Genomic DNA, 17420 nt, shown 5'->3' with positions numbered 1-17420 from the left:
AATGTTCTTTTTGCAGCTAACTTCTTCACTTGGCATAGCATTTTCTGTGTTCACGTTGTAACATACATCAGTGCTTCATTGCTTTTCATGGGTGGCTGAGTAATACTCCATGGTTTATTCATTCATTCATTCATTGGTGGACATTGGGAATATTCCCACTTAGAGGCTATTAAAAATAATACTCCTGGCTGGCAAGATGACTCAGCAGTTAATGCACTTGTCTGCCAAGCCTAGTGACCTGGATTCGCTTCCCTAGTACCCACATAAAGCCACATACGCTGAGTAGTGAGGAGTCTGTTTGAGGAGCTGGGGGCCTGGCACACTATTCGCATTCATTCGCTCTTTCTCTATGCAAATAAATAACTTTTTAAAAGACTCACACTCCTATGAACATTACACTTTTTAAAACAATTTTAACTTATTTATTTATCTGACAGAAAGAGGCAGTGAGAGAGAGAATGGGCATGCCAGGGCCTCCACCCACTGCAAACGAACTGCAGACGCATGTACCATCTTGTGCATCTGGCTTACATGGGGATGGAACCTAGGTCCTTTGGCTTTGCAGGCCAGCACCTTAATGCTAAGCCATCCTTCCAGCCCTGCCCTTAAGATTTTTGTGGGGGAGTAGCCTCATTTCTCTTGGCTATGTACTTAGGAATGGAGTTGGAGTTGCTAGGTCTCGTGGTAAGCCCTTGTTTAACTTCCTAAGGCTCCGCCAGACTCTCCCACAGTGCTACCTCACTTACATCCTGCAGAGCATAAGGGCGCCAACTCTTCCTCGTCCTTACCGACACTTGTGTTTTCTGTTTCTTAAATACTGCCCCAACGTGTATGAAGTGTTGTCTCATTGTGGGTTTTTGTTGTCTGTCTGTTTTGTCGTTTCCCCTGTGATAGTGATAATGAGCATCTCTTCACGTTCTTAGAATGCCTGTTTGAATCCTTTGCCCATTGTTAAGTAGGTTTTCTTCTTTTGTTGTGGAATTATAGGTGTTCTTCATATATCAGGTATCTTATTCACAAATATTTTCTTCATTAGGTAGGTTTTCTCTTGACAATAAGTCTTTTGCTAGTTTCTAATTGGATTTTTTGGTGTTTAGATTTAATTCTTATTGTAGATATTAGCTCCTGGTCAGATAAGCAGCTTGCAAATATCTTCTCCTCTTTCCTTTCCACTCTATTAGTGTCCCTTGACACCTAGATGTTTTTAAGTTCTATGAACTTCCGTTTCTTTCACTACCTACTTTAGGTGTTATCCAAAAATCACTGCCAAATCCAGGGTCAAGCATTTTGCCTGTTTTGGGTTTTTTTGTGTTTGTTTTTCAAGGTAGGGTTTCACTCTAGTCCAGGCTGACCTGGAATTCACTATGTAGTCTCAGGGTGGCCTTGAACTCCCAGCGATCCTCCTACCGCTGCCTCCCAAATGCTGGGATTAAAGGCTTGTACCACCATGCCTGGGGCATTTTGCCCTTTGAATTGTTCTAGGAGTCAGGATTATAGTCTTTGAATTTAGGTCTTTGATCTGTTTTGACCTGATTTGCCTTTGTGTACATTAGGCAAGGGTCCAGCTTAATCCTTTGGCATGTGGAAGTCCAGTTTACTGAACATCATGTATTGAAGAGACTGCTATCAAATAGTCTGGGGCCCTTTTTGAATGTTGTAGCAGACAGCTTCAGGTTCACTGAGATGAACTTTCAGACCAGGCACAGTTATGGAGGAAGGGATTTATTGAAGCTTACAGATCCAGGGGAAGTTCCATAATGGCAGAAGAAGCTGGCCTGCCTTCACAGGCCCAAGTGGAGAGAGAGAGAAGCACAAGCCTAAATGTCAAAAGATACTACACACTTCAGGAACTCCAGCTAGACTGCATATCTTTAGATTGAAATCTGAAACCTACCACCACACCTTAAGATCACCCAGTGACATTGCCTCCAGCCAGGTAGCCAGTAGATGCAAACTACAAACAATAAAGAACTGAATATATTGGGGGCCATCTATTCTATTCAAACCACCACAAATGTTATTTGAAAGGCTTATTTCTGGTCTTCTGTACTCCATTGGTCTGTTTTTACAATTACCACCTTGTTCTGACTGGGGTAACTTTTCAGGAAAGTTTGAAATTGGGAACATTTGAGTTGCAGTTTTTTTCTTGTGATTTTCTTTAGTCTAGATCCCTTGCATTACCATATAAAAGTTAGGATCAACATCTTAATCCTACAAAGAAGCCAGCTTAGCTTTCAATAGGATTTGCACTAAATGTGTAGATCAATTTAAAGAGTGTGTTAGCTGGGCATGGTGGTGTACGCCTTTAGTTCCAGCACTCAGGAGGCTGAGGTAGGAGGATTGCAGTAAGTTCGAGGCCAACCTGGAGCTACAAAATTCCAGGTCAGCCTGGACTAGAATGAGACTCTAACTTGGGAAAAAAAAAAAAAGAAGAAGAAGCTGGGCATGGTAGTACACAACTTTAATCTTAGCACTTGGGAAGCAGAGGTAAGAGGATTGCCATAAGTTCATGGCCACCCTGAGACTACATAGTGAATTCCATGTCAGCCTGGGCTAGAGTGGGGGGAGGAAATGTATTAAAAGTTGGAGATGTGGTTCAGTGGTAGGGTGCTTGCCTAGCATGTGAAAGGCCTTGGGTTCCATCCTCAGTACCACCAAAAAATAATGAGGACTGGAGAGATGGCTTAGTGGTTAAGGTGCTTGCCTATGAAGCCTAAGGACCTAGGTTTGATTCCCGTAAGCCAGATGTACATGGTGGTACATGTGTCTGGAATTCATTTGCAGTAGCTAGAGGCCCTGGCAAGCCCATTCTTTCCCTCCCTCCCTCCCTCCCCCCTCCCTCTCTCTCTCTCTCTCTCAAATAAATATAAAATATTTAAAAATAAATAAATAATATATTAATCAAGTTTCTTCAGAGAAGTAGAGCCAGTAGGTGAGTGAGGGAGTGAAGGAGAGATGACTTGAAGGAATTGACTCTTGATGGTGGAGGCCGAGAAGTTCCTAGGTCTTTGGTGGGCTAAAGACCTAGGAGAGCAGATGGTACAAGCTCCAATTCAAATTTTGAGTTCAAAGCTGGAAAAGAGCAATGTCTCAGCTTTAGAGTGGTGAGGTACGGAGAATGATTTGTGCTTTGCTTAGACCTTTGATCTGTCCAGCCATCAGGACACTGGCTAAGGCCCATCCCTACTGAGGAGGATAGTGAGCTTACTCACTTTGATTCAGGTGCTAACCTTGCCTGGAAACACCTCCAGGAGAATGTTTAGCTGGTATCTGGACCCACTCAAGCTGACACATGAATGAACCCTCAAAGAAAATATTGTAGCTTGGTGTGGTGGTGCACACCTATAATCCCAGCACTTGGGAGGTAGAGGTAGGAAGATCTCCTTGAATTTGAGGCCATCCTGAGGCTACATAGTGAATTCCAGGTCAGCCTAGGCAAGAGTGAGATCCTACCTTAAAAAAAAAGTCAGTATTGCTATTTGAACACTGTTAAGTCTTATCATCTGTATCCCTCAGAATGCTTTCTATGTACTCACATGTTTGTGTTCAGCGATGTGTAGTTTTCAATGTCTAAGGTTGTGCACTTCTTTGGTTCAATATATTCCTAAGTATTTATTCTTTTTGATGTTTCTTTTCAGGTTACACAGATATAATTGATGTTTTGCTTATGTTTTGTTTGTTACTGTTTGCTGAACCTATTGGTTAGCTCTGATGTTTTTATGGAACATACATATATATATGTATGTATGTATGCATATATATATATATATATATATATATATATATATATATCCATGTTACCTACAAATTACAGTGGTTTAGTTTTTCCTCTCTAATTGGAATGCCTTTAACTTCATTATCTTATTAGTTGCCTTCACTGGAGCCTCCATTACAGTATTGAATGGAGATGGCCAGAGAGAACACCCTTGTCTTTCTCGGTCCTGAACATAGGGGAACGGCTTTCTGTCTCTCACCATTAAGTATGATGTTAGCTGTGGGGATTTTGTGAATGCTTTTATCAGTTTGAGAAAGCTCCTTTCTCCTTAATGTGTTAGTGCACTTTTCATCAAAGGATGCTGGATTTTGTTACTTCTGTGTATTTGTTGAGAAGAGCCTACACAGCTTTTCCATTTATTCCACTAATACAGTATGTGTTAAATCAAAGGTCAGGGACATTGCTCTTTTCCAGCTTTGAACTCAAAATTTGAATTGGAGCTTGTACCATCTGCTCTCCTAGGTCTTTAGCCCACCAAAGACCTAGGAACTTCTCGGTCTCCACCATCAAGAGTCAATTCCTTCAAGTCATCTCTCCTTCACTCCCTCACTCACCTACTGGCTCTACTTCTCTGAAGAAACTTGATTAATATATTATTTATTTATTTTTAAATATTTTATATTTATTTGAGAGAGAGAGAGGGAGAGGGGAGGGAGGGAGGGAGAGAATGGGCTTGCCAGGGCCTCTAGCTACTGCAAATGAATTCCAGACACATGTACCACCATGTACATCTGGCTTACATGGGTTCTGGGGAATCAAACCTAGGACTTTGGTAATTTGCTATAGGAACTCAGAGCCCACTGACATTGCTTATGATTGTATCTGTTGTTCTCGCCGCAGAAGGGCACAGAGAAGATGCTCAAAGAGGGTGGCCAGAGGCCTGGGGAAATGGCTCAGCAGTTAAAGGCTTGCAAAGCTTGTCAGCCCAGGTTCATTTCTCCACTACCCACATAAAGCCAGGTGCACAGAGTAGCACATGTGTATAGAGCTCATTTGCAGCGGCAGGAGATCCTGGCAGCATACACCCCTTCTCATTCTCTCTCTCTCTCTCCAAATAAATAAAAACAGTTTTAAATAAATGAGGGTGGCCGGAGAGAACTTCAAGCCAGAGCTCTCAGTTATCCTCCTACTTACTTCTCCCAGAGCACACGAGTGAAAATGCATGTATACTGTCTCCGTATGGGGCAGTTCCCCTGAACCTGAGGTCTAGAGGTCTTGTTGGGGCTTGGTCACTGAAACTGGATTGGCTAGTTTATAGCCTCTTTTCTTTCTCCTCTCTAATGGTGTCATCAGTTTGTCAATTTCAGGGAAATGTAGAGCTCTTACCCCACCTTAGGTCCTCTTACTCTGCCTTGGGTTCTAATTGTCTTGAATGTTTCCAGTGCATGTATTAGAACCACACTCTTCATTGTGAGAATTTTTGCTTCAGCCCTCAAACTTAGTTTAGAAAACTCAGAAGGAAAACCTGTTGTCTTTATTTAGATTCTCATACTTTTAAGTTATTTTCTTTATTTAGGAGAGAAGCACATACAGAGAGAGAGAGAGAGAAAGAGAGAGGGAGAGAAAATATAAATATAAATGAGAATGGGTACGCCAGGGCCTTCAGCAACTGCAAATGAACTCGAGACACATATGCCACCATGTACATCTGACTGATGTGCGTCCAGGGGAATGGAACCTGGGTCCTTTGGCTTCGCAGGCAAATGCCTTAACCACTAAGCCATCTCTCCAGTCCACCTTCTGACATTCTTTTAAAGTATGTGTTCCAAAAACAAGTTATCTTAATTCCTCTTTTTCTGGGAATATCTTGATTCTCCTTCATTCCTAAAACATTTTCCTTGAAGGTAGGATTCCAAATTGGTCATTTCTTTTGGTTTAAGAATGTACAGTCGGGCTGGAGAGATGGCTTAGCGGTTAAGCGCTCACCTGTGAAGCCTAAGGACCCCGGTTCGAGGCTCGGTTCCCCAGGTCCCACGTTAGCCAGATGCACAAGGGGGCGCACGCGTCTGGAGTTCGTTTGCAGAGGCTGGAAGCCCTGGCGCGCCCATTCTCTCTCTCCCTCTATCTGTCTTTCTCTCTGTATCTGTTACTCTCAAATAAAAAATTAGAAAAAAAAATTAAAAAAAAAAAAGAATGTACAGTCTGTGGCCTCAGCCACTGTGCCATTGCTCAGTGCTTTTCCCATGTGGCTGTGGTTGTGGCTCCTTCTTGCCCTTGTCTTTGGATCTGACACATGGGACTCTCACGTGGATTGGGTGCACATCTCTGGTTCGATCCTGTTTATGTCTCACACCATTTGGTGTATAGTTTCATGTTTACTGCCACTTATGACGTGTTCAGTTGTCACTTCTGCAAGTCCTTTCTTGCCCTCTTTTCTTTCTCTCTCCTTCTAGGACACAAAGGACATGAGAGTCAGATCAGTCTTAGTTCTGCAGGGCCATGGTGCTCTGTCTTTTTCAGTCTTGGCTTCTTCGTTCACTCTCTCCTCCTCTGACCCGTCTGTCCTCCTGTTGAGCCTACTCAGTATGCACTGGTTTTGGGTTTTGAAACCTCCATTTGTTTTTCATTTGATGCTTTCTGATTTTTTTTGCTGTGTGTTTCATTGACGGTGTGTGTGTCTGTGTGTGTGTGTGTGTGTGTGTGTGTGTGTGTGTGTGTGTGTGTACATTTTGCTGAGGATTGAACCCAGAGCCTTGTGTGTGATGATCAGGTCTTTCTCATTGAGCTCTGATGTTTTTCTTTTTCTGTAAGTTTCAGGCATTTCATGAGCTTGAAGTGTTTTGTTTCTTTGTTTTCTGAGAGCACCATAAAAGTTGTAACATTTCTGCCACCTGGGAATTGTCTGTTGTTTCTGTGTTCAGCTTCAGACCCGTGTTTTGGGATCGTGAGTTATTTTCACTTTGTTCAGAGGCTGTCTTCTTCCACGTTCCTCTGAGGAGAGCAGAGGATGTTGGAGGTGGAAGCTCAGGCTCCACTGTGGCCTCCATTAATACCTGAGGGAGGGGACTCTGCTTGTTCCTGGGAAGGGCTGGGTGGCATTGGATGATGTGGAGGTCCCCACCCTGCTAGGCATCTTCTGACTCATACCAGTGGGAAATTGGCCTGAGTTGGTGGTTCTGAGGCGTTGGCTGGAGGACTGCAGCTGTTGTCTAAACGTTGCCCCTGCCATGTTGCTCCCCCCCGACCCTCGGCTAGACAGAGCACACCTTCGCCTGTTCTCGTATGGTTGGTGCCTCTTGGCATTTTCTGGGTTGCCAGTGCTTAAACTCTATGTCAGGGTTGTAGAAGAGAAAAAGAAACCCCAGTAGAACCTCCTAGTGATTTTCCTGGATGTCGAGTCCCTATCTGACCAGCCCTTTTGTGTCTACACAAAATGACCCATGCTTTAAGTTGTACCTCGCAGGAAGAACTGTGGAGAGCATATGCTTCCTGGGAACCGCCATCTTCCACGTCGTTTTCAACTTCTTGTCACCCGTGTGTCCCATTATTGTTTCTTGTCTGGTGAAATTGTCTACTGTTTGGTATGAGTTAAAAGAGAATATATTAATGGCTAAACTGATATAATACATTGGCAAATGTTTTGTCAAAGACAACATAAAAATGACAATGGAAGCTGGCCGTGGTGGCGCACTGGGGAGGCAGAGGTAGGAGGATCACCATGAGTTTGAGGCCACCCTGAGACTACAGAGAATTCCAGGGCAGCCTGGACTAGAGTGACACCCTACCTTGACAAACAAACAACAACAACAAAAGATGGTGGATTATTTTGCCTAACATTGTGAGTTTCTTTCTGCCTTCTATGCCCAGGTTGGGGCCAACACCATGGACAACCCTCTGTTGAAGTACAGTGCGAAGGACTACTTCTTCAAGGCAGCTCTGTGTCACTTCATAGTGGATGAGCTGAATGCCAAGGTGAGCTGTTGTGTACTGCGTTTCTCTTCACTTCACCTTGGAGAACAGGCGCTGTGTTGTTCTGATACCATTTCCTGTAAGAGTTAATATCAGACATGAAAAATAATCATTATTATGGAACACATGACCCTGTTTGAATTTGTTACCAGCTACAAAGCTGTCCTCTTAGTGTTTTCCTCTAGTGACTGCTTTAAAGAAAGCAGGGGTCTAGGGCTGGGGAGATGGCTCAGCCACTAAAGGGCTTATCTCACAAGCATGAGGATTTGAGGTTGGTCTCTAGAATCCACTAAAAATTCCTGGCCTGGTAACACATACTTGGAATCCCAGTGCTGGGGAAATGGGGGTAGAGAGATCCCTGGGGCTTTCTGACCAGCAAGTCTAGCCTAATTGGCTATCTTCAAACAGTGAGAAATCCTGTCTCAAAAAAAAAAAAAACAGGATAGCATTCCTCAATGACACCTGATGCTGCCCTCTGATCACACACAGAGACATTCCAAAAAGAGAAAGAGGAGAAACTAGAATACTAAAAGGGGGACAGCAAAAGTAGAATAATACCTTCCAAACCACCTAGACGTGGAGTTAGAATAGGTCACACTGCAAAGCCAAGTGACTGCTGGGGAGCAGGACAGGGGCTGGGCAGCCTCTATGCTAAAGCTGGGGGAGCCAAGACAGAAAACTGCCCAGCTAGCATCAGTGATCACCAACATGTTATCTACTTGGCTTTTGAACAGTGTTAAGAAAGCTTTGGGGCTGGAGAGATGGCTTAGTGGTTAAGGTGCTTGCCTGCAAAGCCAAAGGACCCAGGCTCAATTCCCCAGGACCCTCGTAAACCAGATCCACAAGGGGGCGCATACTTCTGGAGTTTGTTTGCAGTGACTGAAGGCCCTAGCATGCACATTCTCTCTCTTCCCCTCCCTCCCCCTCCCTCATAAATAAATAACTAAATAAATAAATAAAATGTTTAATTAAAAGCAAAAGCTTTGTCTAATAGACAGACATACATACTTGGCAGCAAGGTATTAATTAGATTCAATCTGGCCATGATATCTCACACTTTTAACCCTAGCACTGGGAGGCTGAGATAGAAGGGTCTTTGATTATTTAGGCCAGCATGAGCTAGAGTTAGACCCCAGCCTCTGAGGGGAAAAATATTTAAATAATTAATTAGTAATTAGTAATCATAATTTTTTTGTAGCAATCTAACTTCAAAAATCAGTTTAGGGGGCTGGAGAGATGGCTTAGCGATTAAGCGCTTGCCTGAGAAGCCTAAGGACCCCGGTTCGAGGCTTGGTTCCCCAGGTCCCACGTTAGCCAGATGCACAAGGGGGCGCACGCGTCTGGAGTTCGTTTGCAGAGGCTGGAAGCCCTGGCGCGCCCATTCTCTCTCTCTCCCTCTATCTGTCTTTTTCTCTGTGTCTGTCGCTCTCTAATAAATAAATAAATAAAAATTTAAAAAAAAAAAATCAGTTTAGGGCCGGGCGTGGTGGCGCACACCCTTAATCCCAGCACTGGGGAGGCAGAGGTAGGAGGATTGCCATGAGTTTGAGGCTACCCTGAGACTACATAGTGAATCGCAGGTTAACCTGGGCTAGAGTGAGACCCTACCTCGAAAAACCAAAAAAAAAAAAAAAAAATCAGTTTAAAAGTTTTTGCTTCATTGAAATTCAAGAGTCAGAATATTATGATGTTGAGTTTTGTACACTACTTCTTTTAAACACCTAAATGAGGTGGAAATAAGTCTTACTGAAATTAATAGAAAATTGCAAAGTTCGTTAGTACAATAAGTTTAACATTGACTAGTTGTTTTCCTTCCTCAGCTTGCTCTAGAGAAATATGAGGAAATGTTTCCAGCATTTACTGATTCCAGAGAATGCAAACTGTTGAAAGTAAGTACTGATTCAAGTTTAAAGGGGGAAAAAAGTCTTTACTATTAGATAACAGCAAACTGGTGACAAGTAGAATTTTAATCAGTAAGTCTTCTGAGGGCGTATTAGTTACTTGACTCATTGCTGTGACAAAATACCTGATAAGAAGCAGATTGATGAAGAAAGGGTTTATTCTGGCTTACATTTTGAGTATACAGTCTGTCACGGTGGGAACATCATAGCGGAGGCACAGGGTGCCTGGTCACAGGATATCTACCAGGAACAGAGGGATGAATGCTGGTGCTCCGCTCACTTTCTCCTTTGATTCATTCCAGTGCCCCAGCCTGTGTGGGTGGTGTGCTCATACTCAGGGTAGCTCTCCCCTCCTGCATTAACCTTTCTGGGGATACCGTTAATGGACACATCCAGAGGTGTGTTTCTATGGTGACTCTAAATCCAGTCACATTGACAGTGAAGGTGAGCCATCCATCACAGAGGGAATACTGCTTTCTCATTGTACATGTTTCCATGCCTAGAGGGTCACGGCCTTTAGTACTGAACTGAAACAGACGGTCCAGAAATAGTAATACCAAATTACTTGGGCAATTCGTGTGTTTGAATATATCCCCAATTTTGTGAGATATTTGGCAATATCAGTTAATGAAATATTTAAAGTATCTAGAAATGTGACCTTTTGGTCTTAAAATAATTTATTATTTTTTTAATGCTGCCAGAAACTTCTAGAAGCTCATGAAGAACAGAACAGTGAAGCTTACACTGAAGCTGTAAGTTAAATTTTTGAGATATAGTACATTTTCAGAGGTTTACATTAAATTTTTTTTCAACTTTTAGTGGCAACCTCTATATATATATACACAGTGTATCCTGATGATAATCTTCCACCACCCTCTTTTGTCCTCCCCCTTCCACTGAACCCCTTCTTTACAACTAGCTCCTCTTTTATTTATTTATTTTTTAATTTTACCCTTCTCTGTCATTCATGAGAATGTTAATGGGTCCAATATTGTACAGATCTTGTGCAGGTAATAACAACCACTTTTAGGTCATAAATACAACCATCACTTTGTGTGTAGAAGACAACATTCCAAAGAACTTCTCTCTCATCCTTTAGCTCTTAACATTCTTGCTTTCTATTTCATTAATTTCTGATTTAATTTTTATTATTTTTTCCTGTCTACTGAGATTTGGTTTGCCTTGCTCTTCTTCTACCAAGGGCTTACAGTGAAGCATTAAGTTCTTTACTTGAGACCTTTCTAATTTCTTAATGTGGGCACTTAAAGCTATGAACTTCCCTCTTTGGACTGCCCTCATTGTGTCCCAAAGGTTTTGATATGTTGTGTTTTTATCATCATATAATTCTATGAATTTTTTGATTTCCTTCTTCATTTCTTCATTAACCCATTCATCATTTAGTAGTGTATTGTTTAATTTCCATGATTTTGTGTATGCTCTGTAGCTTTTCTTGCTCTTTATTTGTAGTTTAATTCCATTGTGATCAGATAGACTGCAAGGAATTATTTCAAATTTTCTGTATTTGTTAAGATTCACTTTGTGTCCTAATATATGGTCTGTCTTAGAGAATGTTCCATGTGCTGCTGAGAAGAAAGTGTATTCTGCAGCATTTGGAAGAAGTGTTTTGTAGATATCTATTAAGTCCATTTGTTCTATGACCTCATTTAATCCAGATGCTTGTCTGTTTTTTTTTTTTTTCCAGTATGACCTGTCAATTGATGAGAGTGGGTGTTGAAGTCATCCACTACAACTGTGTTTGGTGTTATCTGTGACCTTAGTTCTAATAGCATTAGTTTGATGACATTGGGAGCCCCCATGTTAGGTGCATATATGTTTAGGATTGTAATATCTTCCTGTTGGAGTGTTCCTTTAATTAATATAAAGTGACCTTCCTTATGTTTCCTAACTAATGTTGGTCCAAAGTCTACCCTGTCAGATATTAGGATAGCAACCCCTGCATGTTTTCTAGACCCATTTGCTTTGAAATGCTGTTTTTCAACCTTTCACCCTATGATAGTGTCCATCTTTTGTGGAAAGGTGAGTTTTTTTAGAGGCAACAAATCGAAGGATCCTGCTTTTTAACCCACTCTGCAAACCTCTGTCTTTTGGTTGGGGCACTGAAGCCATTGATATTAAGACTAACTATTGAAAGGTGTGTTTTTATTTTTGCCATTGTTCTTGTTTTGTAGTTCTTCCGGTTTTACCTTTCCTCACTTGTATTAACTGGTACTTGAGTATGGTTTATTTTTTCCAGGTTCCTTATGTGTGTACTTTTCTTTCTCTTCAGCATGGAGGGTCCTTTCAAGTATTTTCTGTAGAGCTAATTTAGTCTACATATATTCCTTTAGCCTGTTTTTGTTGTGGAATGTCCTTATTTCTCTGTCTATTGGAATAGATAGCTTTGTAAGATAAAGTAATCTTGGTTGACACTTGTTATCTTTCAGAACATGGAATACATCATTCTAAGCCCTTTCTGGCTTTTTTTTTCCTCAATTTTTTTTTAACGTTTTCCATGATTATAAAAAATATCCCATGGTAATACCTCCCCCCCCACTTTTCCCTTTGAAAATCAATTCTTCATCATATCCCCTCCCCATCTCAATCAGTCTCTCTTTTATTTTGATGTCATGATCTTTTCCTCCTCTTATGATGGTCTTGTGTAGGTAGTGTCAGGCACTGTGGAATACTGAGTAACATCTTGATCACACCTTCCAAGGCTCAGGGTCTAATGCGGAAGAGGTGGCGGGAAGAATAGAATGTAAGAGCCAAAGGAAGGGTAGGACTCCTTACAACATGCTCCTCCAGGCACAAAATGGCCTGGATATCCATGACCTTTCTGGCTTTTAAAGTTTGTGTTGAGTAATCTGCTGTTATCCTGATGGGCTTGCCTTTGTATGTGACTTGATTTTTCTCCTTAACTGTTTTCAATATATTTTCTTTGGTTTGTAGTTTAATTATGATATGATGGTGAGTGGTCCTTTCCTTATTTTTGTCTGCTTGGCATTCTATAGGCTTCCTGTGTCTGTATTGGCATCACTTTCCCTACTTTGGGGGCGGTTTTCTTCTGTGATTTTGTTGAAAATATCTGTTAGGCCTTTGGAGTGAAATTCTTCTTCTACTATGCCCTGAGTTCTTATGTTTGATCTCTTCATAGTGTCCTGAATGTCTTGAAATTACCATTCATGCCTTCCTGTTAGTTTCTTTCTCTTTTTTGGGCTGTATCAGATCTGCCACCTGGTCTTCTAGTTTAGATACTTTGTCCTGTCCTTGGCCCATTCTACTAGTGAATCTTTCTACAGAGGTTTCTATTTTACTTACTTTGTTTTCATTTCTAGTATTTCTATTGGTATTTTTTTCATTATTTCCATTTCCTTACTCATGTCTTCTATTGAACTCCTTATTTCATTAAGTTGGTTATCTGGTTTAATTGGGATTCCTTCAGGAGTTTGTTTTCTTTTTTTTTTTTTTTAATTTATTTTGGTTTATTTTTATTTATTAGAAAGTGACAGACAGAGAAAGAGGCAGCTAGAGAGAGAGAATGGGCGCGCCAGGGCCTCCAGCCACTGCACACGAACTCCAGATGCATGTGCCCCCTTGTGCATCTGGCTAACATGGGACCTGGGGAATTGAGCCTCGAACCAGAGTCCTTAGGCTTCACAGGCAAGTGCTTAACCACTAAGCCATCTCTCCAGCCTGATGATTTTGTTTTCTTATTCCTTTGATTTCTTCGAACATAGATGTAATCATTTTTTCTTTTCTTTTGTCAGGCATTTCATCTAAAGCAGTCTTACTGGAGGTCATTTCTGATTGATTTATAATTTTGGTGGGATTGTATGTTCTTGATATTTTGTGTTTCCTGTATTATAATGTAGATGTTGTAGTCAAGTTCACATTGCTGGTAGAAATCACCCAACCAAGAGCAGCTTGTGAAAAAAGGAGGTTTATTTTGACTTACAGGCTCAAGGGGGAAGCTCCATGATGCTAGGGAAAATGATAGCATAAGCAGAGGGTGGACATCACCTCCTGGCCAACATAAAGTAGACAATAGCAACAGAAGAGTATGCCAAACACTGGCATGGGGAAACTGTATAACACCCATAAGTGCACCCCCAACAATATGCTCCCTCCAGGAGGTGTTAATTCCCAAATCTCCATCAGCTGGGAACCTAGCATTCAGAACACCTAAGCTTATGGGGGGGCACCTGAATCAAACCACCGCATTCTGCCCCTGGACCCCATAAACCCATAACCATACATGATGTACAATGTAATGTATTTATCCAACTTTAAAAGTCCCCATAGTTTTTATCAATTCCAGTGATGTTCACATATCCCCATAGTCCAAGTTCTTTTAACTGAGCCATAATACTAACTCCCCCCCCCAAAAAAAAAAACACATAATGGCACAGAATAAACATGCACACTGCAAAAGATGGTATCGGGTATAGGAAAGAAACATTCAACCAATACAAGATTTAAAACAACCAGGGCAAACATCAAACTCTGTAGCTTCAAGTCCAACAACTCTAGCCAGTGACGAATCTCCCAAGTCCACTAATTCTAACCAGCAACAAGTCTCTAGCGTTCCAATGCCACCCCTCCAGCTAGGCTACTCACAGTCTGAAAAACTTCATTAGGGCCGGCAGCTTTCCTTAGCAGCCATCTCATGGTCCCAGCATCTCCACTGCAATTCACGGTTCATCCTCTTGGCTCCATCATGTCTCCATGCAGGCAACCAGCAAACCTGCTTCACACTGCCCATGGCTATTTCCAAAACACAAGACCGTGTTGCAAACTCAATGACCCTCTCTTTCCAGCATTTCTTATACTCCACAATACCAGGTAGGGTGCCAGTTTGTTGATCCAGGGGGGAATAAAGCAGACTTTGAAGAACAGGACACTCCTTGAGCACTCACGCCCCTTCAAAAGAGTCTATACTCTTCCTGTTGCCCCAGTGCAGATCAGCTAGCCCAGTCTCAAAGGTTGTAATCTCTCAATTACAGCTGAACAGGCAACACTTCACCCAGAGATTTTTCTTTCTGCACCATATCCCTCTGCTCACACCAGTTCATTTCTGTGCAGAGCAACCCTGCACAGTGTCTCAGGACATGGGCATAACAGCAAGCTTCTCACACAAACTGCTAGTCCAGTCCAAGCAAAGCTCTTTCTCACCCTCATAAGTCAAACCTCACAGTCCATAGTTCTTACTGCATCAGGTATTGCAGCTGTGACCAGAATAGTTAATCAAGCTGTACTTATAGCGCTGCAAGGCATCTCTGAGGCCAAGGTTTCAAATCCTCCCACATTCCTCTTGGAAATCAGCTCCAAAAGGCAAAGCCACACAGTCAGGTGTCCAGGAGCCCACTGTCGGTACCACTTTACTGTTGCAGTCAGGTTTGCATTGCTGGTAGAAATCACTCAACCAAGAGAAGCTTGTGGGGGGAAAAAAAGAGGTTTATTTTGGCTTACAGGCTTGAGGGGGAAGCTCCATGATGGCAGGGAAAATGGTGCCATGAGCAGAGGGTGGACATCACCTCCTGGCCAACATAAAGTGGACAATAGCAACAGGAGAGTGTGCCAAACACTTGCATGAGGAAACTGGCTATGATATCCATAAGCCCGCCCCCAACAATACACTCCCTCCAGGAGGTGTTAATTCCCAAATCTCCATTAGCTGGGTACTTAGCATTCAGAACACCTAAGTTTATGAGGGACACCTGAATCAAACCACCACGGTAGAGATTTTTGCATCTTGAGTTAATTTTATGCTTGGGTTTTCTAATTGTCTGCAGTGTTCTTAGCTGACGGTTGGGGGATGGGAGGCTATGCAGGGTGCCTGGAGACCTACCAGAGCTTCTCAGTTGGTCCTGTCTGCATTCTCCTTCAGCAGCTGCTCAGCTGGTCTCTGCTGTCTTCCCCTTCAAGTTTCTTGACTTTGCCAGGAGACTGTGTGAATGGAAAGTCCCTTCACATTGCTTCTGCTCCTGCCACTCCGCCCTGGCAGCCAGTCTGCAGGTGCCTTGGTGGGATTCTGGCCAGTTTCCCCCTTTCTGGAAGATCTTGGTCTCTCCTGCTTCTCTGTCATGGTTGATAATAACTTATACACCTTCACATCTCAGTTAAAGAGAATATTTTGCTGTATTTCTGTTTCTTTCCCTCCCTAGGCTGCTTTGGTGTGGCTAGTATGCTGCCATCTTACCCAGAAGTCCAAGCTTCTAGCTAAAATATTTGATTTAATGAGCCAGGTTTGGTGGTGCATGCCTTTAATCCCAGCACTCAGGAGGCAGAAGTAGGAGGATCACTGTGAGTTCAAGGCCTCCCTGAGAATACAGAGTGAATTCCAGGTCAGCCTGAGCCAGAGCAAAACCCTACCTCAACACCCCCCCCCTAAAAATTATTTATTTGAAAGAGAAAGAGAGTTAGTACGGGACTGGCTCTTAACGTTCTCTTCGTCACCTCTTCCCTAATGATCCCTGAACAATCAACTGTCTGTCATTTCTTCTTAGCACATTTATGAGTTTCAAGTCTTCCCCACTAGTCAACATCATCTGAAAAGAGAAGCTTCTCTAACCAAAAGTGAGAGCATCATTAAACTATGAGTATAAACATAAATATTTAGAGGACAATTTGGTGCATATAATATTCAGTCAAACAACAGAAGTAGCTTCCCCTTTAGGACTTATGACCTACCCAGTCATAGGCTTTTGATTAGATTTTCAGTGTCAGGTATGAATTGCTTCCCACGGAGTGGTCCCCAAATTTGATCAGAGTTCAATTGGTTATGATCATAACAGACATGCTACTATCATACTAGTGGGCACATCCTGCCTGTCTGATCAGTTGTGTCACTTGCAGGGTCCACTGCTGATTAAGACTATTGATTACTTTTCTTCCCCAGCAGCCTGCTAGAACTTTCTGTCACTATGACAGCCATCAGGGTGGAGGCTTCCAGCTCAGCTCTATCTTGATTTCTCAGTGTCCAGCAGCTGAAACTTGTGTCTCCAGCAAAAGGGTCTCACCACCTAGCTCTGGTGGTCAGCCTTGACTTCACTGAAAACTGGTTTAGCCGGGATGCTTCTTCAGAAGCATGCGACATGTCCTGTGCTGATGTGTACTTTAAGTATAGTCTTGAAAACTGTCTGATCTGTAAATAAATGAAGAGTAGAATTATTTAAAATACAAAGTGTAAAAACTGGGGCAGGAGGACTGGAGAGATGGCGTAGCGGTTAAGCGCTTGCCTGTGAAGCCTAAGGACCCCGGTTCAAGGCTCGGTTCCCCAGGTCCCACGTTAGCCAGATGCACAAGGGGGCGCACGCATCTGGAGTTCGTTTGCAGAGGCTGGAAGCCCTGGCGCGCCCATTCTCCCTCTCCCCCTCTGTCTGTCTTTCTCTCTGTGTCTGTCGCTCTCAAATAAATAAATTAATTTTTAAAAATTAAAAAAAAAAACTGGGGCTTGAGAGAGAGCTTAGAGGTTAAGGCATTTGATTGCAAAGCCAAAGGACCTCAATTTGATTGCCCAGGACCCATGTAAACCAGATACACAAGGCAGTGCATGTGTCTGGAATTTGTTTGCAGTGGCTTGGAGGCCCTCTTACTCTATCTCTCTGTCATAAATAAACAAGTTTTTTAATTAAAAAATAAAAATAAAGTATAAAAACTGATAACTCAGGCTGGGGAGATGGCTCCAAGGATGAAAGCACCTGGTTGCAAAGGCTGATGGCTCAGGTTCAATTCCTCAGTTCCCAAGTAAAGCCAGAAGCACAAAGTGGCACATGCGTCTGAAGTTCCTTTGCATCAGCAGGAGGCCCTGGCATGCCCGTTCTCATTCATTCTCT

General features: G+C 42.5%; 1 protein-coding gene across 1 annotated transcript in view; it reads left to right on the top strand.

Moving 5' to 3' along the window:
• Napb (NSF attachment protein beta) overlaps positions 1 to 17420 on the top strand; it is a 59821-nt gene that overhangs the window by 38556 nt on the left and 3845 nt on the right. Inside the window, exons 8-10 of the mRNA XM_004668749.2 lie at positions 7583 to 7687; positions 9505 to 9573; positions 10287 to 10337. Of these exons, the coding sequence (XP_004668806.1) occupies positions 7583 to 7687; positions 9505 to 9573; positions 10287 to 10337 (225 nt within the window). The remainder of the gene's footprint in view (positions 1 to 7582; positions 7688 to 9504; positions 9574 to 10286; positions 10338 to 17420) is intronic.

This window comes from Jaculus jaculus, chromosome 8 (assembly GCF_020740685.1).
Source record: "Jaculus jaculus isolate mJacJac1 chromosome 8, mJacJac1.mat.Y.cur, whole genome shotgun sequence".
NCBI classification, from domain to species: domain Eukaryota; kingdom Metazoa; phylum Chordata; class Mammalia; order Rodentia; family Dipodidae; genus Jaculus; species Jaculus jaculus.
The sequence above is the reverse complement of the archived record's forward strand: the minus strand, read 5'-3'. Positions and strand labels throughout refer to the sequence as shown.